This window comes from Pempheris klunzingeri, chromosome 5 (genome assembly GCF_042242105.1).
Source record: "Pempheris klunzingeri isolate RE-2024b chromosome 5, fPemKlu1.hap1, whole genome shotgun sequence".
Taxonomy (NCBI): domain Eukaryota; kingdom Metazoa; phylum Chordata; class Actinopteri; order Acropomatiformes; family Pempheridae; genus Pempheris; species Pempheris klunzingeri.
The window spans coordinates 4,756,713-4,783,533 of NC_092016.1; the positions used below are offsets into that span (position 1 = coordinate 4,756,713).

General features: G+C 40.9%; 1 protein-coding gene across 1 annotated transcript in view; it reads right to left on the reverse strand.

Annotated features, from left to right (window-relative positions):
- Window positions 1-1,009: 1,009 nt before the first annotated feature.
- Window positions 1,010-26,821, reverse strand: part of LOC139201113 (copine-8-like) — a 58,106-nt gene continuing 32,294 nt past the window's right edge. Inside the window, exons 7-20 of the mRNA XM_070830349.1 lie at window positions 22,602-22,665; window positions 19,624-19,727; window positions 18,171-18,275; window positions 17,306-17,347; window positions 16,299-16,374; window positions 13,866-13,922; window positions 13,072-13,133; window positions 12,730-12,776; window positions 9,936-10,117; window positions 6,293-6,420; window positions 3,487-3,589; window positions 2,336-2,393; window positions 1,498-1,571; window positions 1,010-1,222 (exon numbers count right to left, since the gene is read on the reverse strand). Of these exons, the coding sequence (XP_070686450.1) occupies window positions 1,010-1,222; window positions 1,498-1,571; window positions 2,336-2,393; window positions 3,487-3,589; window positions 6,293-6,420; window positions 9,936-10,117; window positions 12,730-12,776; window positions 13,072-13,133; window positions 13,866-13,922; window positions 16,299-16,374; window positions 17,306-17,347; window positions 18,171-18,275; window positions 19,624-19,727; window positions 22,602-22,665 (1,315 nt within the window). The remainder of the gene's footprint in view (window positions 1,223-1,497; window positions 1,572-2,335; window positions 2,394-3,486; window positions 3,590-6,292; window positions 6,421-9,935; window positions 10,118-12,729; window positions 12,777-13,071; window positions 13,134-13,865; window positions 13,923-16,298; window positions 16,375-17,305; window positions 17,348-18,170; window positions 18,276-19,623; window positions 19,728-22,601; window positions 22,666-26,821) is intronic.

Here is a 26,821-nt window from a genome sequence, read left to right on the forward strand (position 1 = left end):
AACAAAGAGACTCAACACACAGTCAGGTTCGGTAGTGAAATGTGTGTTTTTGACTTCTGGGCTTGGAGATCCACATTTCCAGAACCCACGGTGGACACGGTGCCTGTGAATGTTATCTGACAAAAGAGTAAGGCTGGTTCAAGTCCCTGCTGCATTTCATTTGACCAGACTCCCAGGGAGCACAGCTTCCTTTTGAGTCAAGGCAGGTGGACGGAGCAGAAGGTAGAGGAGCGTGGGAAGATTTCTGGTAAGTGATGGGTTTGCTCTTAATGGAACATGGCAGTGGTGGTGGCGGTGAGGTGGAGGGGGGTTTGTGTGGGAGGGACAAAGCCCTGAGTGCAAGACAACAGTGCATGCTTCTCTTAAACTAGCACATGCTCCATTTATTAAAAAAAAACATACACTGTCTGTAATGAAGAACGTGGCACCAGGGCCGAATGTTTTTGTACAAAGTTACAACTTCCAGTTTCTGCCGAAAAATAGGAATCTGTAAGGTTTTCACATTGATCGGTATAAATTTCCTCCTGAAAAAGAATTCTCCACCGCTGTCCTCAATTTTGTAAACATTTATATATTGAGAGACATGATTTTGTGAAAGATAGAGGAAGTGGAAATAGAAAGAGCGAAACAGATGAACAGTGTCTCAACGCAGGGCCTCGCCAGTTTGCACCCTGTCAGTCTGACAGCTGCCATCAGTTTCAGTCCCGTTGGCTCTTCCTGGTGCAGGTCGGAGATCTCAGACCCCCACCACAACCCTTCAAAATCCCCACCTTCGTCCACTGAGAGAAAAGTCCTTTCTTCTAAAAAGTGGAAGCGTCCCACTCGAGGTTATCCGCATCACGCTAACGGCTCACGGCAAAACGTTCCCAAAAGTGCAACATGAGAGAGCAGGCGATGTTCGCCGTGTGCTCTAAAGCTTCCGGTGGAGAGTAGGAAGAAGAAGAATCAGAGAGAGGAGAGTAGAGACCAGTAGAGTTGGCTAGCCGGCAGTGGAGCAAGGCCTCGGCCTTTAGATTCGGCTTACCCTTCTAGCGAGGAGGGGGTGCAGAGCCGGTGGTGGACAGGGGGTGTAAGGAGGTGGCAAGGGGCCTGGTTTGATCCCTCGGGTCCTCATGTAGGACAGGAACTGGTCTGGGATTTCGGCAAGCACTTCTTTAGCCAGTCGAGCCATGCTGAGGATGTGGTTTCCTCGCCGGTCAATGTAGTCTCTGAAAGGAACGAACTGTTGAGAGGAGAGACGAGAGGGTAGAGTTAGATCAAATATCAGGCAAGAGAAGGCGAAAGAGAAGCACCGAATGAAAAGGACACAGAAGAAAAGGTGGATATAGTTTAGCGGAGCGAGACAGTGGAAAGGAGACAGAAAAATAGCAGACTGAGAACAAGAGCACAGCAGAGGGTCCAGCACCGTGACCTTTTCCCATTAATCATAAATCCACTGTTTCTCTGAGGACTTTCTGCTGAGCACACAGTCTCACAGCCAGTCAGCCATGTCTGTACCTGAACAATGTCCCTCTCAGCATATCGTCCTTGGGAAGAGATCCTCTCCTCGTCCCCATCCAGCTCAATCATTTCTGAGGAGGGAAGCACATCAGTCACGCACTGTCAGGAGACTCGCGCTGCCATGTCGAAGCTATGTCGAGCAAACACGACACGCAGTTTGTGGGTTTTAATCTGCTGAAGCCATTACCGTACCGCTGGGTTACATTTCCTCTGAGTGTTGGTAATGCCAAACGTGGCATGAGTACACAGAATTTGCGTCGCTGAGCGTGAAGCCATCAGGCTGTAAGTTGCACACAACTGTGCACAATGGGGAGAGATGCTAGAATATGTGTAAGCAGGGCCAGCGATGTGCACCACGGGGACATCATGCAACCGTGCACACTGACTTCATGAGCGTGATAATCGTTGAATCCCGTCGCTTTCGCAGGCTAACTGCTCATTGTGAGCGAGCTTGTTTCTACTGCTCCGTGAATTGTAAACATGAAAACACAGGAGAGAGGTGACAAGTGTGGCTACCGTGAAAAAAAAAAAAAACATAGATAATAATAATAATAAAAAAACAAACAAAAAACAGCACCACCTCTGGTCGGACAAATGAGAATTTTCACATCCACTTAACCTCAGATTCAGTGGAGGGTGGGGGCCTGGGAGAGGGGGGGGGATTAAAGGGAAGGAGAATGGAGGGGAAGGAGAAAAAGTAGAGCTGCACAAGGAAGGGCTGAACCATGTGGGAGGCGAGATAGGAAGAAGAATGAAGGCAAAAGATTACTGCAGGCAACACACACACACACACACACACACACACACACATGCACGTGATCTCCTCCCTTCTTACCGTCAAATTCCGCTGGTCCGACTCCAACTATTATAATTGACATGGGCAGAGAAGCGGCCTGGAAGGAGTGGTAGGAGACAAAATAGACGCATCAAAGGCAGGAAAGAAGCGACGTTCATTCTTTTCACCATTTGCTATCTTAAGCACCGCAGGCTGTCAGTGAAATACCCCCCCCGAATTACTAACTGTAACCTAACAGTCTATAGAAAGAAAGCTCAATAGCAAAATCCAAAGCCATTGTTACGACAGACGCGGTTCATCCAATTCCATTTGCCCTCTGCAGCCGGTTTCATAAAGCCTCTCGTCCGGCCAGTTCTGGAGTTTTCTAATTTCATGCATCTACAACTTTGTCTAAATCTCCCAAAGCTTGACAGCTTAAAAATGACTCCCATTTACATCTCAGTCTGCCCTGAGCTGCGGCTGAACTGCCGCCCTGCATCGCAATATTGTTTATTAAATCTAAGCCGAGTGGGACAGCAAAGTACAGTTTGAGTGATGAATGATGAATGAAGGTTTTGCAGTGTTTCATAACTGCCCGTGGTTATTAGATGGACGCCCAAATTGCTCGAGATATGAGCGGCATGGATCCTCCGCAGGCTAGTAAATAATTACTCTCGAATCTTACTTTACAATAACATTACATCACATGGGGGGGGTGGGGTGGGTGGGTGGGTGGGCTGTGCGATACAGGGCAGCGAGCTCAGGCAACCGAGACTCCAAATATATGAAAAATCGTTACACACATCAACTCTGATTAGAGCGCAGAGTTATCAGAGCTGAGCGCAGCAGGATTGGAGGGTGCGAGGGGGGAGGTCGGGGGGGGAGGCTGATCTGCTTACGCCTCCTCTTCCCTCACGCCACTCATTAGTGAAGATGAGTGAAAGCGAGAGAGGGGAGCACTAAAAGGGAAAGACTACTTTCCATGTTGTTTTGTGTATTTGGATATTCATTAGTGGCTTTAATCACAGCTGGACCTCACATGTTACAGGAAATGAAGTGAATTATTATTATGGGCATATAATAAATACTCTGATGCTGTCCGTGATACTGTAAAATCCTCTTAGCGGCCTAGTGTACGTTAACTGGTTTTGAAAATACCCTCCAGCACATGCAGCATATAGACTTTACAGAGTTTAAATCTGGTACTGTACATTAACTATGGACTCCTTCGTCTGCGCCATGTCTGTGATCACGCCATCAGAGATGATGAGCAGGATGAAGTACTGTGAGCCGTCTGTCACTGCTGACGCATACCTGCCAGAGAGAGAGAGAGAGAGAGAGAGAGGCGGGGGAGGAGGGGTCAGAGGTCAAATGGGTGCAAAAGTAAATGCAGAGAGAGAGAGAGCACTTCTTTTAACATTTTATTAGCATTAAGGCAGATGCTCTGACTTTTCTTTGCTGCTGAAATCTTTCTGTCTATATTTACTTAGAGAGTGCACGGCACTGATTTGGCACACCGGTTAACAGGTCACGGTGAGTGCTACACAGCTGAGGAAACAGTTGGATAATGTCTTCTGGGGCTCTGGAGGAGTTTTCTAAAGCCTGAGAGGTTATCTTGGCTTCAGCTGGGACACTAAACATGTTGTAACGGAAGGGCGGAGCTACAACTTTGACCCAAACTAGAGATTAAAAGTCAGGCTCTGTCGGCCTTTGCTGCTTCGTTCCTTATTTCCGTCTCTCCACCAACTTTGTGACAGCACAAAATGAGCTGGCTGGAGCAGCCCCAATAACGCACTCTGTCTCCAGTCATATTTGATGCTGCTGCAATTACCTTATTACATAATATTCCACATGAGGTTATTACCCCTCAGTGATCATTAAGAGTAATCAAAATCTTATTTTATTAAGAACAAATGGTCCAATTACTGTGCCTGAATAATGTAACACATTCAAAATGTAAAATCAGTATTTTTCTAGTTGACTGTAAAAAAACATTTAGACATTTTTGGTATTTAGTAAACAGATATGTCTTTTTTTCTAATAATCACAGTGTGGATTTTATATAAGTAACACCGTCTCATCCAACGTCTATTAAAAACCTGTTTGTTTTTTTTAACTGTGTGGGGTGTCTCTTGAGATACATTATGTTGCTTGGGCAACAAAATGTAAGTTGTGGGTGTTATAAATCTATTTTCAACAGCCTCTTGAGTGTAGGTGTAGTCTGGAGATTATGTGGCTCAGGTCTGTTTGGAGGCACGTAGAAGTTGCTTGAGTGACGTCCTCCTGGATCCCTATTCTTGGATTCTTAGATTTATCTATAATTTTGTCATCCTGATTGTCCATTTAAACAACAAGTATCATTCACTACAAAAGAATAAACACAACTTCCTGTTGAAGTGCATAACATCAGATACAAGTGATTAACCAATGGTGTTTAACAGCAGTCACATTGGCCAAGAGAACTATTTCCCTGGACCTTTCAAAGCAACTTAACCCTCATTCTGTTGGACCAACATCTGTAGAAGATTGTGAGGGAGCAGATTTTGATTATTACACATGTACGTACACAGATAAGGAGGAATCAGCCCAAGAAGAGATTCATATGCAGGTTTATTCTGTGTAAGTATCTACTGCATGTCTGTCCGCACTGGAAGTTTCTTCCATTTTCCCGTTAAAGGGTTTTTTTAGGGAGTTTTTCCTCATTCACATCAAGTGTTTAAGGACAGAGGGTGTCATATACTGTACAGTTTCTACTAAGTCCCTTAATAGAAAGAAGCTATTTATTATTGGAAATAGTGAGTCTTAAATAGACGTCCAGTACGCTCACAGAACTCGGAGTCAGGTCTATTTTTTGCTTTAAACTAACACTTGTAGCAGTTTCCTGTTATATAACCCAGGGTGAAACGCTTGAAGTGATGACACGGGACTATATTTTGAGAGTATATGTTAAACAGCACTCTTACGCACAAGCAGTCAGACAATTCGGAATATGACGTGACTTGGTGTCACTTTTTTTTTTAGCTGCGTCTTCCTGGGTTTTAGTCAGATGCTCCACAGAAGTGAGCGCTGAACAATGCAGCTATTCTCAGGCTGAGTGGGTGGACGGCCCTCAGAGGGAGAGAGAGAGAGAGAGAGAGAGAGAGAGAGAGAGAGAGAGAGGGAGGGATGGGGTTTGAAAGCCGATGGTGAACGGTGGGAAAAGTGCTTGCTACAGTCAGTCTTGAGGATCATGAGACAAGATGTGGCAATAGGGAACATCAGACAGGGTTAGGAAGATACTGTAGTACAAAACAGCACATTATCTTCTATCAGTGGTCGTCTAAGTCCGTGTAAGTGCTGCGGACAGTTTCTGGTGGTACCTACCAGAAGTACATATTATTTGTTTTAAATATTTAAAACAGAGGAAGAGCAGCTTTTTACATTCATAATTTGTTGCTCAAATAAAACTTTAACTGCACTTGAGGGCCCATATGTCTCTCTTAATTCAGCTTTTGATCTTTTTAATACTGAAGCACTGTTATATACTTTCTACTTGTGTCTATAGAGATTAATCTACAGTGTATCTGTGAAGTGGTGGACGGTGAGACGTTTACTGTTATTTACAGCACTGATCCTCCACCTATGCATGGGGATTTTCTGTTTTATTTAATTAACGTTATTTAATTTATGTCCTCGACCCCTTCTCCTGCACCTTCACGCAGCCCATCAGTCACTGTGCAGACTGGTCACCTTCTAAAGGGGTGTTGTTGTTATTTCATTTGTCCAAACCACCACAGTAAGTATTGATTCCTCCTAGGTGACGGCGGTTTTAGCACATTTATTTTAATCTCCTCCCTTTGCTGCACAGATGGTTGTGCAGCAGCCCACATGCACGGCTGGAATTTCACCAAAGTGGATCCATCTTGTAGGAATTTTTTTGGCAGAACTAGAGACTTCCTGGCGGCACTCAACACCAAGACGCTTGTTTGTGCCAGCCTGTATGTTCTACATCGCTCACTGTGATTATAGCGGACCTACCTGGCCACATGGTTAATAACAGGGGAGAAGTGGGTGGGTCCGTAGAGGCGCACAGATTTGAGACTCTGGTAATAGGCCTCCATTACCCCCTCGATACCATTGCAGTAAGGGTTCTGTGGATTACCATTCTGCACAAAAACAGAGACACAAAGACATTTATGCATGTGGTAGAAAATCACCGAAACCTAATTGTAAAATTGCTGAATTGCTGTTAAATCGTATCTTAAAAGGAGCATTGCGACCTTTGATGGGAGAGAAAAAAGTATTTGGGGTGTCTTGATCTTTTGAGATACGCTGGTGAGAACCTGGTTTAAATAGAGCCATGAACATCTTTCTTTATGACTTTGTTCTCATGGCAGCTTGGGTATAAAAGGACTAGCGGGAAAAAGGTGACACTAAGGTCCATCTAATGTGTGGAGTCAGCTTCCTGTCAGTGGAATAAAATACATTCATTTAAGACATCAGTGACTAACTGATTCATATATTAATTAAGTTAAGAATCTAATCATCTAATGGCAGTTTCTGCAAACAGGATAGAACAGGTTTTAACAGTTAACTCATAAACGTATATCTTTGTCTAATAATCCCCGAGCTCTTCTGAATCAGTGCTTATTGCATTGAATGCTTCGTAACAGCTGCTGCAACACAATTCAAGTGATTTAAGTCAAGAAAGCCTTTAGTCTTTTTTAATCTCACTGTGTACTGTCATTCCAAGCTCAGGACACAGACAGTAAGTTCTTCCTCTTGATTGTGCTTTTATGTCATTTCTGGAACTAAAAAAAAAGGCAGACCTCATTTACAGAAAAAAACATTGAAGTTTTTCTCCTTCAGGATGCTGTTGTTGGTCTGCAGCCACTTTCCTGCATTAGATGTCCTCTACGCCACCGGCTAATGGTTTGTTTTCATACAGTGTTGCACCATCATCGATTTAATGTCAGCTAATATTTTGAAAAATGTGTTAAATATATTCAAGGAGAATTAGAATAACTTGCTGACTTACATCTCTGCAGACCAATGAATATTTTAACAATATGCATCCAAGTTAAAACTAAATTGAAATGTTAGTTTTGATATATTCAGACAGCTGAAAGGAATAATAAACAGTGCCTGAAGGAGAAAATAAATATAACGTATTTGTAGATTTTATATCCCTTTATGAGAAAAAGCCTGGGACAGAATTACATTTTAGTTTCAAAACAGGCATGTTTTGGCTGCAATTTGCAGGATAACAGGATTACATACATAGCCAGAGACATCAAAAATGGCCACCCCTGGGCCAAAACATCAATAATACTCCAATATTATGAAAAATTATTACCTAGCGGAAGAGGCACAAGAGGGTTGGAAGCCCTTAAGGACGTAAAAGCCAATCTTACATTAACTATATTACACATTTTTTAGGGAAATGTCGACAGTTTAATTCTTCTGTCGCAGCAATTTAGAAAAGAGTTTCCTGAGGCAAGCCGTCTTTTACTCAATGTAAGGAGCGGACATCAGGAGAGGCATTTTAGTGAAATCTAGTGTGGTGACAATCAGTGTGTTTACAAAGCACGAGGATCATTTGTCTTACAATGACTTTGTCTGAGAGACGCTCATCCACTGGCTTCTAAAGTTAATTCTTCTTTTAGGATGTTGAATCAAAGTTGTTGCGGCATTTTTAACCATCTCTGCGGCGCACACGTGCTTTGAACATACTCCTGTCTGGTTGACTGGGTTGAGGATGGCCAAAAGAAGCAAACAATACATTATTTAAGAAACAGCACCCATACGTGTTGGGTTTTCTAATTACCTCAGGATGGAACCATCTTGACTAACTCTGCTTGGCTGCTCATCAGTACGAACGGTGCACACGAGACTACTTTGCTTTGCAAATGGAGCTTGCATAATTCCGTCAGACTCAGTGGTGGCTTTCTCCCACTGAGGCTGCACAGCTGCAGCTTTCCTCTGTAAGAGCTGACTAAGTTAAGTCCTTAATGGCTAGATTAATGCATATGCGCCTTGTCTCAAGGTCTGGCGCCTCTGGGGAGGCTGTTACCCAACGCTGAGCAGCTGTAATGGCTGTAAACGCCTCTGGAGCAACATCTGGAAGTGACAGTAGACCAGACAAAGATTATGGGTGGCTGAGAAGTGGTCAAGACATCTAAAACCCTGGAGAGTTTGACATTATGACATGAGCAGGGTTGTATGAATGGATGGATGGACGCATGGTTGAATACAGATGGTGTTGATGGAGGACACAGATAATGAGATTATTGATCTTTAATGGGTGCTGTGTGCATGTTTTCCATATGTTAGCACTATCAAATGGTACTTTGGTGTAATTTCCATAAAGAAATGAGACTTATCACTTCAGTTGGACTCAGACTGGAAGGAAAAAAAAATGCCGGGTGTTTGTACAGCCAAAATGGCTTGTTAACAAGCAAAACTGTGGCTTTCATCACCACAGTGTGCGCAGGTTTGTTGGCTGAATTTGTTCATGTTTTTGGACAGCAGCGCTCACCACCCACCATTACACTGTTGCCCGTAACTGCTCATCTGTGTGTGAAACTGCCTGGTGTCATGCAGCGTTTAAACATAGTTTTAGTATAAGTTTATGTCTTGCTTTGAGAAATATGCATGGCGTATTTGCTCTCGCTGAGACAGACGAGCTCCTCTGGCTGGCACGATAGCAATTTAAAGTTCTGTACTCAGCAGTTTGAAAACAAGCCAAATTAGAATTTATTTTTACGCTGCCAGTTTTCATCTAAATGCACCACACGAGCCGGCCCATACTCCTTCATTTTATTTCCAAAGATTCTGTCTCTGATTTAACTTAAGGGGAGACACTACAGGTAAAACTTTCCCAGTTGATGATTTACATTAAGACCATTAATTTCTGTATTACAAGTTTTCTGAAATGTGATGTTTAAATATGCAAATGATTAATTATCTAATTCAATATGCACTCATTTTGCATATATTTCCTGGATAAAGCCAGGTTCAAAATACATATTTCATTTTGTTGACACATTAGAGACAAATGTTTTAGAGAGGGACTTTTGGATATCTATTTAATACTGTAAACAACCACAAAAAAACAGCTATTTTCGCCAGGGTTTGAGGGAATAAACTGTTCTATAAATCAGGCTCTGAATGATATGTGAACAAACCCCTTCTAAAACCCTTTAGAATATAGACAGGAATAAAACTGGCGAGTTGTATACATGTAAGTGCTTCGGAAGTGGTGATTTCTGGTTAAAAGTGTAGTAAAATAAACACCCAAATGGATTAGCTGGATGTTTTCTTTCCACTTGTCTGACAGAGGACGTGTTATGGAAGCGAAATAGTCATCAGTACATGAAAAGTGATGATTTTGTCTGTACTGTCTCGCCAAACAACTACTTAACAGCTATTTGATGGATCGCCATGAAATGTGATACAGACGTTCATGTTTCCCAGAGAATAAATCAACTTTTAGCATTGTTAGCACTGGAGGAACTGTGCCACCTTCAATGTATTCTCATTCTGTGTATCAATCCTGCAATTTCCCACCACATTTAGCCTGATGGAGGCCTCTTAGAAAGTGGCAGTCTTCTTTGTGTGTGCATATGGACAGATGGATGGTTTGGAGGAGGCAAATGATGGGACAAAGTCGTGTCCTCACCAGGGCAAACTCGTGCGAGACCCGTCCATCTGGGGGGAGCTTGGCACCAAAGCCCAGTGCAGGAAACATCTTGTCGCTGTCGTAGTCCTGGATGATCTCTCCGACTGCCCGCAGTGCCATTGCGTAGTCGTTCAGCTGGTATGGGCTCATGTAATGGAGCGAAGTGGGCTGGGACGGGTTGCCTGGGACCCGATTGGTTCAACACAATAAAACACACATCAGAGTGTAATTATGCCTGCTCCCCCTGGGCTGTGAGTCATATTAAAATAAAAGGGAGGGGAGTGGGTGGAAGGGGGTTAAAATAAAAACTGGAGTTTTAGTTACACAAACATTTCTCCAAGGCACAGCTGCACTGGAGGAAGACATAATCTCACTGGTTGCCTCAAACCTCAGCGGGTAGTGTGAAGAACCACAATTTTACAGCACAGCTAAGCAGCATAAAGCCAGAGTTGCAATTTGGCTGCTATATTAACAAGATGATGAGCTTCAGCGACCTGCTGACCCTCCAAAATCTTCTTTCCCCCACAGTGATAAATGAATAAAATCAGCACACACGATTACTCGGATATATCGCAGATAAAAACATTTTGTTTTGCAAAAGATACCCCTCAGATACCCCTCTCTTGACTATTCAACTTATGACAAGGAATGATAAAAAGGGTAAAAACAAAAGTCTGTCTTTATTTCCGACAAGGAAACAAGGAAATGAGAACGGACAAAAATAAACACATGAAAGTAAATCCAAAAATCACAATGCAAAATGGTGACATCTAAGATTAAATCTGGTTTTATTGCATATTTTTCCAAATGTCAACATCACAGCAAGACCAAAACCAAACACTTCACCTCTAAATACTTACTAATACTAATGTTATCGTTGTTAATTTGTTGGGGACTATTTTCAGCTGCAGAATAATTCACATTTAGCTCTGGTGAGTATCTCTGGCAGCAGGTGGGTGTATGTGGGAATGAATCAAAATTAACTACAGCTTCCATGTTCATCACAATAGAAAGAACACACATTGGTGTGTTTTTATATACAATGGAGCTCTCTGGCACTGATTTCAAACCAGCTGTGCTTTTACCCCAGGGGGGTGCCTCTGCATTTGCCAGGGAGGACATTGAAAAAGTTTAAAAACTAATTTGACAAAATGGAAATTATGAAGAAAAATATATACCTGCGTACTGAGTCTGATGTGACGGCTGAATTATGTTGTGATTGAGCACGAAAACTAGTTAAGAAGAGTAAATGGTTGAAATAGCAAAAGTGTCACCTGTCACCAGGGTTCTGTTTCCCCCTCCCTCCTCTGTGTTTAAACACTCTTCAGACTCACTGGGGACTTGATTCATTTGATAATTATTATTGGGTTTGTGCTTCCCTGGTCATACTTTGTGGTCTTGTACAGCCGTTTTATTTGGTAATCTTGTCTTGTTTTACCTTACTTCACGTCCTTGACTGTTTTCATGCCTTTGCAATTGTCTGCACCTGTTCCCTGTTTGAGTCACCTGTCTTCACCTCCCTCATTAGCCCCCCCTTCATACACTTGCCCTGATCCTTTGTCAGGTTGTAGTCAGTGTATGGTTGGGTCTTGTCCTCGTGGTTAGTGCCTGTGCTTTTTGGTACCTATTTTTTTTGTTATCAAACCCTTGGAAGATCTGCCTGTCTCTGCATTTGGGTCCTTTTCATTCTGAACCCGGCTACCTTCCCCTCAATTGTGACAAAAAGAAACAGAGAAATGGCTGAAACGTCCAGCTTCTTGGGCAGGCTTGACCAAACAAACCTGAAGATTGTACTTTAATTGTATAAAAAGTTTAATGTAACAATATCCACTTTTATGTCATTAAGATTAAAATAGCATCCAGTTTAAAATCAATTCACATGGTCACAGTTGGAAGATGACAGCTGGTGTCTATGAGTGGGTCCCTGAGCCCGTCTGAGCTGTGGGGGCTGGAAACCTCTGAACTATGGCACAGAGGAAAAGGATCAATCTGGCTTTGGATACTTTTTTTTTTTAAAACTTTATGATCAGTAACTTGTTGATTTGGGTCTTTTCGTGTTTTTCAACAGAATATCTCCAGCCTTGTCTTTTAAAATGCAATAAATGTTAATGGGCTGCTTTTTGTTATAAAAGCAATGAGACAGTTTGTTATATTCTGATACAACTTGCAAATATTAGCAAATGGGGCTGAAAGAAAAATTCCAGTGAGGTCCAAATTGCACAGAAATAATCTAATTATGTGCATAATATAATATTATTTCAGAGGATAGGAATGTGAGAAAGTGATTTGATGGCAATAAAGGAAGCCACCCATTTTTCCTGTGACATAATGATGTCTCCAAAATTACATTACACATATTAACTTACTGAATCATCTCTCACTAAAGTGAGAGCATCACTCAGCTGTGACAAAGTCTTCGGCACAAAACTGCTCGTTTTGTTTGTTTGTCATTAAATCCTTGTCACTGACAAATGTACAGCAGTTTGCTTGTGGGGCAACGATCTGAATTTGAAATTTAATTAAAAAAATGTGGGTGTAATGACACTTTCCTTCTACACTGAGGCTAATAAAGAACATCAAACTGAGCTCTGATGTTTAAAGCGCCAGATAATGTTCAAATAAGTCGTCCAACTTTGCCGATTTTTGTCTCTGGCTGATTAAAGGGGTCATTAGAGTAAGTAAATTAAAACTGACTGATTAGGAATCACTTAAGAGTTCACATCAAATACAGATCTGAGTGTTAACCACCAAAGTTTTATCTGTTCGATACACTTAAATGATTTAAAACACTTACCATTTGAAGCTGTGAAATCAATTGCCACTGTGAAATTAATCTGAGTCCTACAGGAGAAGATACATCGTGTAAGGTAAGCCATGGAATCATCAATCACGCCAGATTATAACACAGCATGTTTCAAAGCATGCAGCAGCGAGCAATTAAGCAGCGGGTTATCTGCAGCTGTCTGTCTTAATATTGGAGCTACGAGATAAACACAGGGCAGTAATCCTCTCAGCTGAGGCTCTACACAGTCTCCACCGCATCACGACTGCAAACGACTCCAGATTTAATGATGAGAGTGATGAGAGAGGACCTAATCTCTGCAGAATCATGTGCCGCCATTTACTGCGAACTCACCCGCCGCGGATGTAGTCCAGGAAGGAGAGCTCAGTGTCCACCAGGCAGGACAGTAGAGTGACCTGCCAGTCAGAGAAGTGTGGGGATTAGACACGATTAGACTTTTCCAGCACAAAATATTATAATAAAAATATTATTTTCATTGTCAAATATACAGGCAATTATTCTCTCAATTAATCGATGAGTTAAGTCTTTAAAATGTCAGAAAATGGTGAAAAATGTTGCTCAGCTTTTCCCAAAACTTGCTGCTGGGCCCCTCTTGCCTCCAAGATATACATGAAACAATGGAAGACCCATGATAATGTGCAAATGAGCAAATTTAACTTTAAACTATCTAAAAAAAAATCAGGTATTATAAATAGATCCTGACAAAAAAGCGAGACACGACCACAAGATTACAATGAGAGTTGATAACAGAGAGTTGGGATTTTTCAGCGACATTCTGCACAAAATGGATGTATGTTTGGTACCAAATCTGATTTTCTTAGAATTTTCTCTGTGTCAACGTTAAGACTTACAGTCACATGAAAATCTCCAGTGGAAGATTTCTTCAGCATGAAAAATGAGACATTACAGTGTAAGCTCATGTGATACGTCTGTGTGTTTTAACATCACTGTCACTTCCTATTGGTGATGTATACAACGGTCGCAGTTGAAAATAGATACATAAGCAAATCACATAAACTCTGAATGACATTTTGGAATTAAGCCAAGGGCCTGCAGTGTAATTGCAGCTTTGGTGCCACACTGGAAAAACATGAGTGAAAGCTGATAGAAACGAAATGTTGACTCACTGTTCCTGAGTTTTGGTACTTTTTCTTCTTCTTTCCTTTTTTCTTTGGATTTAGCACCTGTGGAGGAAACAGAAGAAGAATTGTGTTGTGTTTTTTTGTGTCCTGGTCACAGAGATATTCAGATATCTTGTTTGGTCTGATTGTCAGGTTTTTCAGCCGACTGCTCAACTTCAGCTCCGCCGAGGCTTTTTACAGTTTTTAAGGCAGAATGAGTAGGATTTGCTGGGTGCAGTTTATAAACACAGTACTCAAAGAAGCCAACCCTGGATTCACAGTTGTTTCGGAACAGACTCTGTCTTTGTTTGATTTTCATAGCTTCCTCTTGGATGTTTTATTCACGATCTGACACCTAAGTGGAGTTATTGGCTACACATCCACTGCCCAAAGGCTGATGCCCAAAAAACATCCAGGACAGAAACACAAGACAATACAGGAAGAGATCGGCCGGATCTCTACACAAACTTCAAGCTGGTCCTTAGTGATGATTGAGAGGGATTATTTTTGTATGAGTGTATAAATTATTTTTGGGGAAAAACAGTCTTCTCAGCATTTTTGCAGAAAAACACTTCTGGCTTTACTTCATGTCACTCCCCTCCTCTCTTTCCCAAAGTTTCCTGTCTCTTTCTACTGTTGCTATGAAATAAAAGTGTAAATTGCTCAAAAGATGATCTTCAAAAATAGGTTGAGGAGGAGAACACTCAGCCAAGAGCAGAGATACATTAGGTTACATCATACATGTAACATGTGCCCTGTTCTTCCTGACTCTTCACTAAGTGATTAAGATTGTGCCTCATAAGCACCTTTACCGACTCTTGACCTTCAGTGATTCATGGTTTGCTCAGAGGAAGCTGGTGCAGACATTAATGCACCGGTCAGTGAACTGAACTGAGCATTAGAGGAGGAGACAGAAATCAGTCTTTTGAGGAACCAGCGCTCCCTGAACTTACTGTTTAATATCATGTATTTTATCTAGGGCATACTATCCTGTTAAATCATCTCTAAAGTCAAAGTATAAGTGCTGACGTACTCCTCCATATCAGTGTGTGCAGCACAAGTGTAATGACTTGAATCCTAATACAGAGCAGAAAGGGAGGTTTTTACATTTAAAATGTTTATGAACACCCTCTGAATTAAAAAAGAAATGCTGAATAAGTATGAGGTGGTGATGCTATCCTAATGGGGAGAAACAACACTCAAATTGGATGGAACAAGCTCAGCTTGAGGAAGTCTCTGGAAAGTCTTGGCTGTGCTCAGGCCCTAAATACATTTTAAATTAAGTGGAGCATTATTTTTGTCACTGAGTATGCGTGTGCCTAAAACTACAGGTTCAAGGGACTGTGCTGCAAATTGTCGTGGGAACTTCTTCAAGCAACGAATCAGTCCATTGCCAAGTTCTGATGCATGAATCTGTCCAGTTTTAGTCTTACTCAAGTTTTACTTTGTTTGTCATTCGTCTCTAAGGTGCAAAGACAAAGCAACACACTGGAGACACAAGGCGTGAAGCAAGAGGAGGAGAGAGATGAGTCGTCCTGCACTGTGTGGACGCCATTATGCCAGAAAATGAAGAGAGAGTGCAATTAAATTTAAAAAAAAATGTTTTGTCTTAAAGGACTACAATAACATTTTCATATGTTAATAAAGATCTTGAAAACGTTCTTAAAATATCAGCATTCGGCAGCTGTTCCGAGTCTCTGTAGTTATCCAAAGAAGCTTTGGCAAAAGCTGAATAAAGAAGTCTCACACTGTGTCTTAATTCCTCTACTGGTGAAGTTCTACTGCTTCTTTCTGCTCTAATGTTCCCACGCTGTTTAAGTTCCTTTCATTCAACATATCTAACTAATTATATTGAGTTTATGCTAGTAGAAGTCTTCCTTTGTTGCTAACCTCAATAAATACTGCTATTGACTTCAAGCTGATCTCTCCTCATTGAAGTGCAGTAAGTAACATTAGCGCTGTAGCCTGGTGTACACCTCAGCTGTCCAAAGAGACGTGCAGTGCAAGAGCATTGTTTTTGTGCAATATGTTTCTACATAACTACTGACAGGACGAGATGGACGTGCAGATTGTTATTTGTCTTGTCCCTTTCTAGTAGCCTTTTGCTCTTCGGTGGGTTACCTGCGCCATGTCTCCTCTAAAGCTGGACTATCTTTTTATCTTTTTTCACCTCATGCTCAGCCTGCCATATCACAGATCTGATAAGATAAGATAAGATATTCCTTCATTAGTCCCACGACTAAAATGGAGTGTTTGTAAAGATGTTTTTGGAAAGTGAAGATATTAGTCTGGTGCTCATTCAAGATGTTTGATGGTTAAGACTTTTTTTTTAGTGCAAAGATTTGAACTAGGGTAAGGGTAAGGACTACAGGACAATGAATCCTTACAAGTATGGAAGTACAACTCTGTGTGTGTGTGTGTGTGTGTGAAGAATATCACCTCATAGATGTGGAACTGTGACTGGCTTCTGGACATTTCTCTGTAGCTGGTGCTGAACTCCCCGATAAAGTCGTGGCTGTAAAAAAAAAAAAAAAAGGAACACATTAGAGCCACATTTCTTCTAAGCTAAAAAAAAACCCCTCTGTAGTAAATCAGCTTCAGGAAAAGACAAGAACCCATGATGTTCACATTGTGTGTAAAGTCTTCCTCAAAGTACATGAAAAATCAGGAGTATCATTAACAAGCTCCTTGGTAACCGGAGGCGTGGGCGTAGCAACCAGTTTCATAATTTCATGGAGATAATCAGCGCGGTTGGAATGAGGGTCAGAAATATATGGAGGCTCAGGGCAAAATGCCTTAGAAATGTCAAACCCTGCCAGTGCAGTAAACAATGAAGGGTCAAACTAAACTGTGCCCTTGAACACTGGAAATCCACTTGCTTCAGAAGATAAACACCATCCCCAACAGACTCTATGAAGTTATTTGTCGGGAGACTGTTCAAGCTGTATTAATAGTTAATGTGTATTTAAAGTAGTGGGAATATTTCAGGGATATTTTTCTACAGTATCAACTCTACTGAAAAACAAGAGGGTGTATAAGGACAAAAAATACTGGAGTGTGATGTGGAACTATAATCCCAAATGCCCTTCCCTACTTTGCACATATGCTCTTATATTTTCAGGGCAGTTTTAATTTTTTAGGAGCATACAAGATCAGTGTCATTAGGTGACTCTCTCTCTCTCTCTATATATATATAAATATATCTTAGAATGCCATGTAGGATTAATAAAGAAAGAATAATCTTTACCACAATATATAGCTTATAGGTAAATAATGCATTTATTCCGCCCCTGGGCTTTGTTGCAAATGTATGTGGGATTTCATCCACAGCAGGATGTCAATAACATGAAAACACTGCAAAGATGGATGGACCATAACATACAGTTCAGTGCCGACATCATCGCTTTTCGCTTAATAGTACAAAGGGAAAAGGATTGTTCCCTCACCCTCCGTCTCTGTCCCAGTCGTACACCTCCACCTTAATACTCCTGCATGGAAAGAAAAGATGGGACGAGGGAAAGAGTGGAAAATCCCATTAAAAAACCAATTAGCACCACTGATTTGCAGCCTTTCTGCTTAAAAAGCTGGCAACTGGTCCGTGGAAGGTTGGGGTCCTAAGTGGACGTAACACAGAGAGGGGAGTTTGAGAGCATTTGTTTGAAGGTTACTATCAGTATACCCTGGTGTAATCCAGGCAAATAAGAAAAAGAATTATAAAAAGATAAAATTAAATAAGAATTAGGAAGCACTCAGATAGCAAATACCTCCACCAAGGCTGCCCAGTCCTCTTAATCTATATTAAATTGAAATAACCATTAAGTTTTATGTCGCCATGGATGTTCACGTTGTTAGAAGTTGGTAATTTCTCTCACACTCACATGGTATGAACACTGCATTATGGCAAGCTGTCAAGTTTTGGGGATTTTTTTGGATTTCTGTTGATGCAGCTTAACATCAGCAAAGCTAAGCATGGTGCAGCATTGCTGTACGTCATTTCAAACACAGCAGGTAGGGTACAGTTGTGGTTTGTGATGGAGGTGCTTTGACAGTTTATAAAAGAGCTGATGAAGCTTGCAATCAAAAGAATTTAAGCTTTTTACTGCCAGGTCATGGCACCTTGTTGCTTCTTTGCTAATTAATTATTCTAATCATGAATTTTTCTGGTATTACTAAAGAGACAAATGAATGATGGCACCCTTACAGTGAAATGAAAATAGTTAAAATTCATTTTCCCGTCTTTCCTATGTGTCAGTACTAAAATTGTCAGTGAAATGTTTGAGCTTGTGGATTTCACACTGTCTCCTACTGTACCTGTCATAGTCTCCGTTACACAGCGCCCTGACAGGGATTTTAAAGGCCTGCCACACCGGATCCAGCGTATTTTTCACCACTTCTGTCTTGTGGCAGATGGTATACCTGTGACAGATACAAAGTTGTTAATAAACTACCAGAAAGTCCAGCTTTCCCCCTGAGTCATCCCCTTGTCACTGTGTCTTTTAAATATATTATTAATAGCCTGTTTTTGTTATCAAAAGGAACAACAGAAGTATTTGGGGAAACATCAGAAAAGCTCCTTTTCTATCGTTTTCAGCCGGCTGGATGGTGAAAGCTGCAAAATTTCTCATTTCTTAAAACGCTGGTGCCCTTACACACTATAGAGCAAGGAGAGACAAAGCAAATTAGTTGCGCTGCACCCTACGTGTAACAGGCTGACAGCATGTCCTTAGTGTAAGGAGTAAGGACCACACAAGACCTACCTGGAAAAATGTCACATCTGGACAGAAGTGACATTTTTCCAGGTAGGTTTACATGTTTCATGTGCTGCAGCTGAGCAGCTAATTAGATAACTCACATGCAAACTGACATTAGCAGTGCACTTTTCCCTGTAGAGTGAGGACGTGTGTTCATTTTTCAGTTAGATAAGAAGAGGCTAAGGCGCTCAGAGTCGGTGGTATGGATGTAAAAACAGAACTGGATACAGGAACAGCGCCAAGTAAATTTCACATGGTGGCTATATTGTGGAATTACAACTTTCCATTTGTCACATGATGCCACTGGGTCCAAAAAGACTTTCCCATAGTTTGACATTGTGAAAAAGATTAGATTAACAGTATGAACACTTGAATAGTCGTTATTTAAATCAGTATGTCTTAAAAGTTATAAAAATTACTAGTAAGCAAGAGTTATTCTCCTCGGCATAATGAACTGAGCAACTCTCACAGAAATGCTATTAAAGTAAAGTAAGGAGTTCATAGAGCTGAAATAAACTCCTCTTGTGTGTGGCACCTAGTCTGGCTCTTTGTAGCCGCAGCGTGCTGCTGTTACACCCTGCAGCTGAACATTTAGGCTGCATCAGTAAATACCCAGCTGCACAAAAAGAGAATGTGTGTCTTCACTAAGACGCTGAAGTCGACTTGAATAAAAGCATCTGCGGGGCAAAGAAAGTGCGACCTCCACACACTGTTTTCACTTAACTCCATCTTATCCATCCTTTCTCCCTTTATTTTCCTCTTGTCAGCTCTGTCCTATTATCTCTGCTCATCCCTCCTTCTGCTGCTTTCTCCTGTTAACGTCTGAATGGCATAAATCACATATACAGCACCAAGAATTATGTAACACCACATAGGCAGTTCAGACCTTATATCAGCTGTATGGGAGCTTTTTAGAGCATGAAAAATCTCAGAATCTATATGCATCTTTACATGCTGTGTATGTTTGTTTGTGTGAGATAGCTGCATTACGGGGAAGCTGCTGATCAACTTACGATCCGTCTTCGTTACTCCGGTAAAAGACAAGGAAAGGGTCAGATTTTCCAAAGAAGTCCTTCTTATCCAGCTTGTTTCCACAAAACTGCAGCATCACCGACTCCTGAAAAGGAGGGAAATAACCAGATTATAGACGTTATTCAACCTGAGGTCTTTTATCAAAACTTTATTCCAATATCAATAACATAAAACACTATTAAACTATTCTTGACAGAAGGCTTGTAAATTAGTTTTTTCCCCAAATACATCTGTTCACATCAAAGCATTTAGACACAACAGAACAACATAACTGGAGACTGTCATCGTAAAAGAAAATGTCCATCCTCATCTGCAGTTAAATGTTCCAATTCAGTCTCTGAATACTTTAAGTCAGTGTTGTCAAAAGCGCTTTCCATCAATTAATATAATTTTCCTTGCGATCAGTAGAACCACGTGTATATATATTTAGTCTTTGAACATCATATTTTGGGGTGGTTCTCCAAGTAAAAAACATACAAAATTCATTGGGATGACCCTCTTCATTACTTTTTCAATCTCCTCTTTTATCTCACCAAAATCCCTGCAGGACAGGGCAGCCAAAGAGGATATGTGAGTGATCCCCTGTCATCCCGCAGTTCTCCAAACATAAAGCTTACAGTGAACCTTTATCAAACATTCAAACTTGATAGTTTGAATGTTTGATAAAGGTTCACTGTTATCAAACAATGTAAGAGTCCTGAAAAACCTAATTTTTATCTTCTAATCAGACTCCTTCCATACAAACAGTCAACAACAACAACAACAGCACTACTACTTCTACTATTTCCACTGCTACTGCTAATAATAATGATAATGAAGTTGTTCAATACATGTTGGGTCTCTTTTAATCTTATGCCACTCTGTATGGCTTTTCATGTAATGCCTTATTTGAACAGACTCTTTGGGGTCGGCCTCAGATCTGTGTGTCACACTTTGTGCTCTAATAATGATGAAAAGTGATCATCTTTTCTCTGCACCACGTCCGTCAGTTTACACCACAGACAGGGCTGTTTATTTATCTGTAGATACAGTCAGTTTGTGACAGCAGCTATTTTAAAAGTTGATTTGATCTTCATGGTTTCTGGATTATTACTTAAATAGACGACTGGTGCAGTTTGAATATTATTATTTCTATACATTTTTATATTTTCACCTGCTGAGTTTTGGGAGTGAGATTAAGCCAAGATTAGGAGGCTTAATTACATCCCTACTCTGCATATTATTACGATGATATCACACAATGAATCGATTATTAATTATGTGCAGAGGTTACATACTATCAATCTATATATGAAATTCATTTCCCTGTGATGTATTTAAAAGCAATTTATTTTTTTTCCCTGGATGCATTTGGAAAGTGTGCAGAAAAAAATCATGTGAGCTTGTTTAGCTTTATTATAGCTATATTTTTATGTACAGTGTGTAGATGGAAAATACAGAGAGACAGTATTGGTTTCTCTGCCTCTTTTACAATGGTTTTCTCTCCTTTTGCTTGTCATATTTTGATGCAAAATGACAGCTTAGGGCACTTCTTTGATTTGAAGGAAGGACAACAAAATGTGACGTTCAACGTTTGATGTTTTGACCAAAGAAAGAAGAAACTCTGCTCTCACACCTCAGCTTTACAAGAAACATCAACAGGTGGCTGAAAAAGAGCGGTTTCTTCTATATTTAAAGTGATTTTTTTTCTTGTGAAAGACAGATGGATTAAAAAAGACAAGAGTCACAGTCTGGCGCTCAACTGAAGACATGCCAACAGTGTCAAACAGTCCGCTGTGTCTTGGGCTGGAAACCGGTCCTCTTATGCTGGTTGACAACAAGCACCGTGAACAAAAGTTAATTTTTTTGCCTCCAGAGCCAAAATCAAACCTCCTCCGTGAGAAAGTTAATACAAAGTAAACATAAAGAGTTGAAATAAAGCAAAGTATCTATTCTGTGATAGTGCTCACAGCAGTAAAGTGGTATTTTTAGATACGCAGAGTTCTCTACCAGATGTCAAATCTGTAATATTATAGCAACGCTTCTGGTGCATTCTTAGAGTAATACACTATGAGTGCTAAAGCACAGTGGAGGGAAGTGTTGGAGAAGGTGTTAAGAGGACATACAGTACATATACTGTACACTCAGCTGCCCGTTTAATACAACGCAATAAATCCTGCCTTCCTTACAGTGTTCAGTTTTTGTTGATTTAACCTTAAGCACCTCCCTAAAACAGCCACTGACCAATCCCACGTTAGCAACGTTAACTAGGAGCAGGAGGCCCGTCAAGCTTTCAGTACTCTCACTGAGGCCAGGCTTTGTGTAGAGCTGAAAGCTTTCAGAACAAGGGAAAAATGATGAAACAATGTGCATATATGGAATCTATATGATAGATATCCTCAAAGTTTAGAGGGGGTGTCGTATGTTTTGCATTTTCAAAACCAAAAATGAGTCAGACACTTTTATCCTAACACTCGATTAAAAAATTCTCTTCTTATTCATTCTTACCAAATGTTGTTTTACCCATTCACTTTGCCAGAGTTGATAAAAAAAGATGCTATCGCCAGTGATTTAGCCGTGCGTTGACTGTTTCCTGAGTCAGATACTTTTATCTCCTCTCTGTAAACCTGAGCGCTGCTGGTTTTCTGAGTATTAATAGTGTTATTCAGTTTTTGCTATGTGACGCCTGAGTGCATGTATCAATCTGTGTGTGGATTAGTTCAAGAAGAGAGTCACTTAAGAGTTAACTTTGCATGAAAGCGTTCATAATTACAACATTTGAATGATATTTATGGCAAAATCTTCAGATGTGTCAAAAAGACTCCTAGTAATTAGTAAAGTTTTTAGTTTAAGCTGTGTGGAGTGCCAGACGGGTCATACTAGTCAGGGAGGTATACCAACCAGAAAGTTTTAATTAGAGGAAAGTATCTGAAAAGTTCTGCTTCAGTTGAATCAACGGGGGAGCCAAACAGACTCTTACCCTGCAGTTGCTCAGCTCTTCTGCTCTCACAATGACGGTACCACATTTTTTCCCCGGGATCCCACTAGAAAAAAAGAGGAGAAAAACAAATTATTCCCTTTACATTCATGCAGCTATAGGCCTCAAGCTGTGGGTTTGTGACAGGTAGGATGATGGTCTGAAACCGCATTGTTACAGGGAAAATCTGTCCGGCTGGTATATTATCATTTTGACTCTTTCAATCAGTTTTTTTCTTTCATCATCTTTTTTGTCTCTTTCTAAAAATTGCAGCAGACACATCTATTTCCACTACATAAGCCTGTTTGCTGACACACAGAGCTTCATTCAATCTGTATTTGCACCGTCTCTTAATCTGTGTCTACCAGAGAGAGGGGAAACTCTGACCCGCATTTAACTTTTCACACTGTCGTGGCCTTTTGTACTTTTTTTGGTACATATTCTTACATGGTATAGATCATAATTACATTGATAACCCATGGTGGTTCATTGTTTATTCTGCACTCGCCATAGCATCATTCATTCAGCAAAATATACAGTGCAGCTAAAATTAAATGAAATTAGCTGATTAATCAGATCGACAGAAAATGAATCGCACCTGTTTTGCAAAACGAATAATCATTTGATTTACTTTTCAAGGAAAAATGCCAAAAACAACCTCTGCTTCCAGCTCCTTACATGGGAGTACATGGGAATTAAATATTTCTGGGTTTTGGACTGTTGATAAAATAAAACAAGACATTTTTGAGACGTTTGGAAACTGAGAGACACATTTTATAGCCCAAATAAATAATGAATCAAGAATATAGTCTGCAGATTAATTGATAATAAAAATAATCATCAATTGCAGCTCTAGTATAAAGTATATTTATGACTGCCTGAGGTTTCTGTTCAGATGATAAACTACTGATAACTACTGATAAAGCCCCTCTGTTTCTTGCTCCTTCTGAATCTATCACACTTTTCAGACAAACTTAAGTATTTCTGATTATAATAATCAAGCAATATGAGAACATAAGATTATTCTGCGGTTCAAATATCATCTGAATGTACAATTCTGTCGACTGAGTCCCCTGCTGACCTGGAATCAAATTTCCCCTCTTCTCAGTCTCTCTCACATTCACAGCCTGATTGTCTAAATGAATATTAATTAATGCAGAAAGAGAACCTTCAGAAACAACATCAAAAAAAATGTAACCACATTCAGTGACATTTCAGCTGCAATGTTTGTTTACATCCTGAGCTGGCGAAGCATAACATTCAGCCAATAAAGCCAAGGGAGACTGACCGCTAAAAATAGACTGAATGAATGCCACAGACCCCGGGCCTGATTCAGAACGAGGAAGGGGAGAGATAATTTCATTTGGCTAAGTACTGTCCAGTAACGGCAGAGAGCGCCTACAATAACACATGTGGAGAAACTGATGGCAAATGAAAGCGAGGCTCTGATACTCTCCTCCGTCACCTGAGACACACCCCCGTCCTTTGATGCACAGGGATGCACTCGGTGACATTAATTCACTGTACGAGCAGAGAGATGGCTCAGCGAGGGGGCAGGTGGAAAAATGGCGAAGGGAGAGGGGGAACAAGATAAAGATGGATAGAGTCACATGCCGCAAAGAGGGGAAGAATAGACTCACTAGAAAGATGGAGGAGTTGATGAGAGGCTGTTGAGAGAAGGGAGTGGAAGGCTGAAAACATGGTTTCCACGGAATGGGTTTTCAGACTGTGATACCCTTTTGTCCTGATAATCAATATCTTATTTACTTTTAATAAAGCTGATACATTCTGGACTGATAAGGCAGCACGCCTCCTCCACGCCTGCATCATACTCAAAACTGTATTTAATAACAGAAATGTTTTGTGGTTGTTGTTTTTTTTCCAGCTGCATCTGGGTTTATATCCCTGTAGTGGCTCAAAACAGGGAGCAGTGTGCCCTTTATGAAATGAGACAGAAACTAAGGGTGTGGAGGTCAAGGCGGTCGGGTTCATTCCAACTTGAATGTATAAGACACATCCTGTCACAGACCTGTAATTAATGTCAGCTATTTTTTGCTTTTTTAACCATAATGGCAGTCTTTCCCTGACACTAACCAAACGTTAGCTTTAGTAGTATAGTGCAAATATTATAGAAATAGATTGTTTGGAAAAAAAAATGAATGAAAAGATAGTCATTGCCAATATGAAACATAATTTGGGGTTTTTGCAGAATGCATTCTGGCTGGCAGTAGGCGCAGCGACTGGAGGAAACCACAGGCGGGAGGACTTGGATGCACTACTCAAGAACAGGCAGTTGAGAAGAATAGTGTTTACCCTGAATGGCTGTACACAGGTGAACCTAGAAGACAATACACTAGGAAAAACTGCTGTAACATTGTCACAGGGAGCGAAGACAAACTGGCACTGAACATAGAGAAGACACAGACTGAATACACTCCGGTAGTCACGTAATGAGATAGAGGTGGAACTGATTAGGGGCGGGGAAAAAATCAGCAGTGGCAGGAAAAACACAACGGGAGGAATTGCCGGCTCTGAAATCAGAGCTGAGGTAAGAGACAAAATAAATAACATGGCGGAACAAGACAACAGGGTTGTAATTTCACTGCAATCTTAGGATACTTGAAGCAGATTTTTCTCACAATGGTAAGAAAGTTATTTAAAAAGTCATTTGTTATAGATACAGACCTGTCGAACGCTAACAGGGTACCTTGACCCTTTGGTCACCGTTATAAAAGGATTTCAAGGTATTTCAAGCTAGTTTTCATTCCTTTTTTTTCTAAAGAGGAATATACGGTAGGAATTTATTAGAATTGGTCCAATAGCTTGTTTCAGCCACAAACACCCTACAATGGCCGTAATGTAATGTTCCTTGCCTGTCAAAGTACATCCATTGTAGTACATTGTTTTTGCCACTGACAGGCTGATATTGCTTTTTGAGGTGTCTAACAACATTACGAAAAGGAATCCTTGTTTTTTGACCAGCAACAGCTCAGTTGAAAACCACCAGACTTCATTGACAAATACAGTAATTTTATACGTCGCAGAACAGCAGCATTCCTTGTGTAGCTGCTGTGACTTTGTGCCGTAACACGTTAGTACAGATCTGAACTAATTCCTAAAAGCACCAAAGTCACACAATAACACAAATGAACTAACTGATCAAGGGAGCAGTAGACCAGCAAGCCCTGTTTTCTGCGAGGTAAAATTGCTGTTTTTGTCAATGGAGTCTGGTGGTTTTGCAATATGACAGACATAGCGGCTGTTTGTCGTTAAACTAAAAGGATCTTACAGGTCGATCTCTGCAGGGATCCTTTTTAGTGGGCGCACTTTGGTGCTGTTGCCCCAAAGGATAACATTTCAGCCACTGCAGCCCCTTCTCGGCTGATGGCTGAGACAATTTACTGGACTACTTCCAAAACCTTTTGTACCTATCAGTCATTTCCAGGCTAAAATATGCAAAAGAGGGCACAGGTTTAAAAATATCCTTTGAGAGTTTTACCCAAAAGCAGCAACAAAATGAAGTAAATGACAGATTCATGCGACACTGACTGTGCTGTGAAACATTTAGTCACTTAAGTTATTACACAAAATGAAATAATCCTACAATGGAAGTGTTTTGTGTGTTGGGAGCATATTGTCATCTCAGTTGTCTTTGTTGCTCTTTAGTTTTGTGATCCGCCTCCACTTGACTGAGTTAAGATGGTTTTTTTGTGTTTCACTCAGAGGCAGCAAAGTGAGTACAACACACACACACACAAACAGATCTGAGTGAATGACTACAGGCAGAGGTGATTACGTAAGTCGGCGACAGCAACACATTCTTACATTATATTTCTTGTGTGTGTCACTCTTCAGTGGGCCCATTCAGCTGCAACTGTTCATTGATTCACACACACACACACACACACACACACACACATATTGACAGAGACAGACAGACAGACAGACAGACAGACGGTCCGGGACGTAGATGCCCCTCCAGTCACTCAATTTCTCTCTTTCTCACACACACTCACACACTCACACACTGGACACCACTGCTCACACCACACAGTGTGTGTCAGGGGATCAGGCGAGGGTCAGACTACTGATGGCTCGTTGCCGCAGGAGGAAAACAAAAGCAACAACAAATTGTTCTCTTCAGTAAGCTCAATACGACGCTGCGGCTCTGCTCTGTGTGCCAGTGGACAGCTACAGTGCAGCTGAAATAATATAGGACAAAC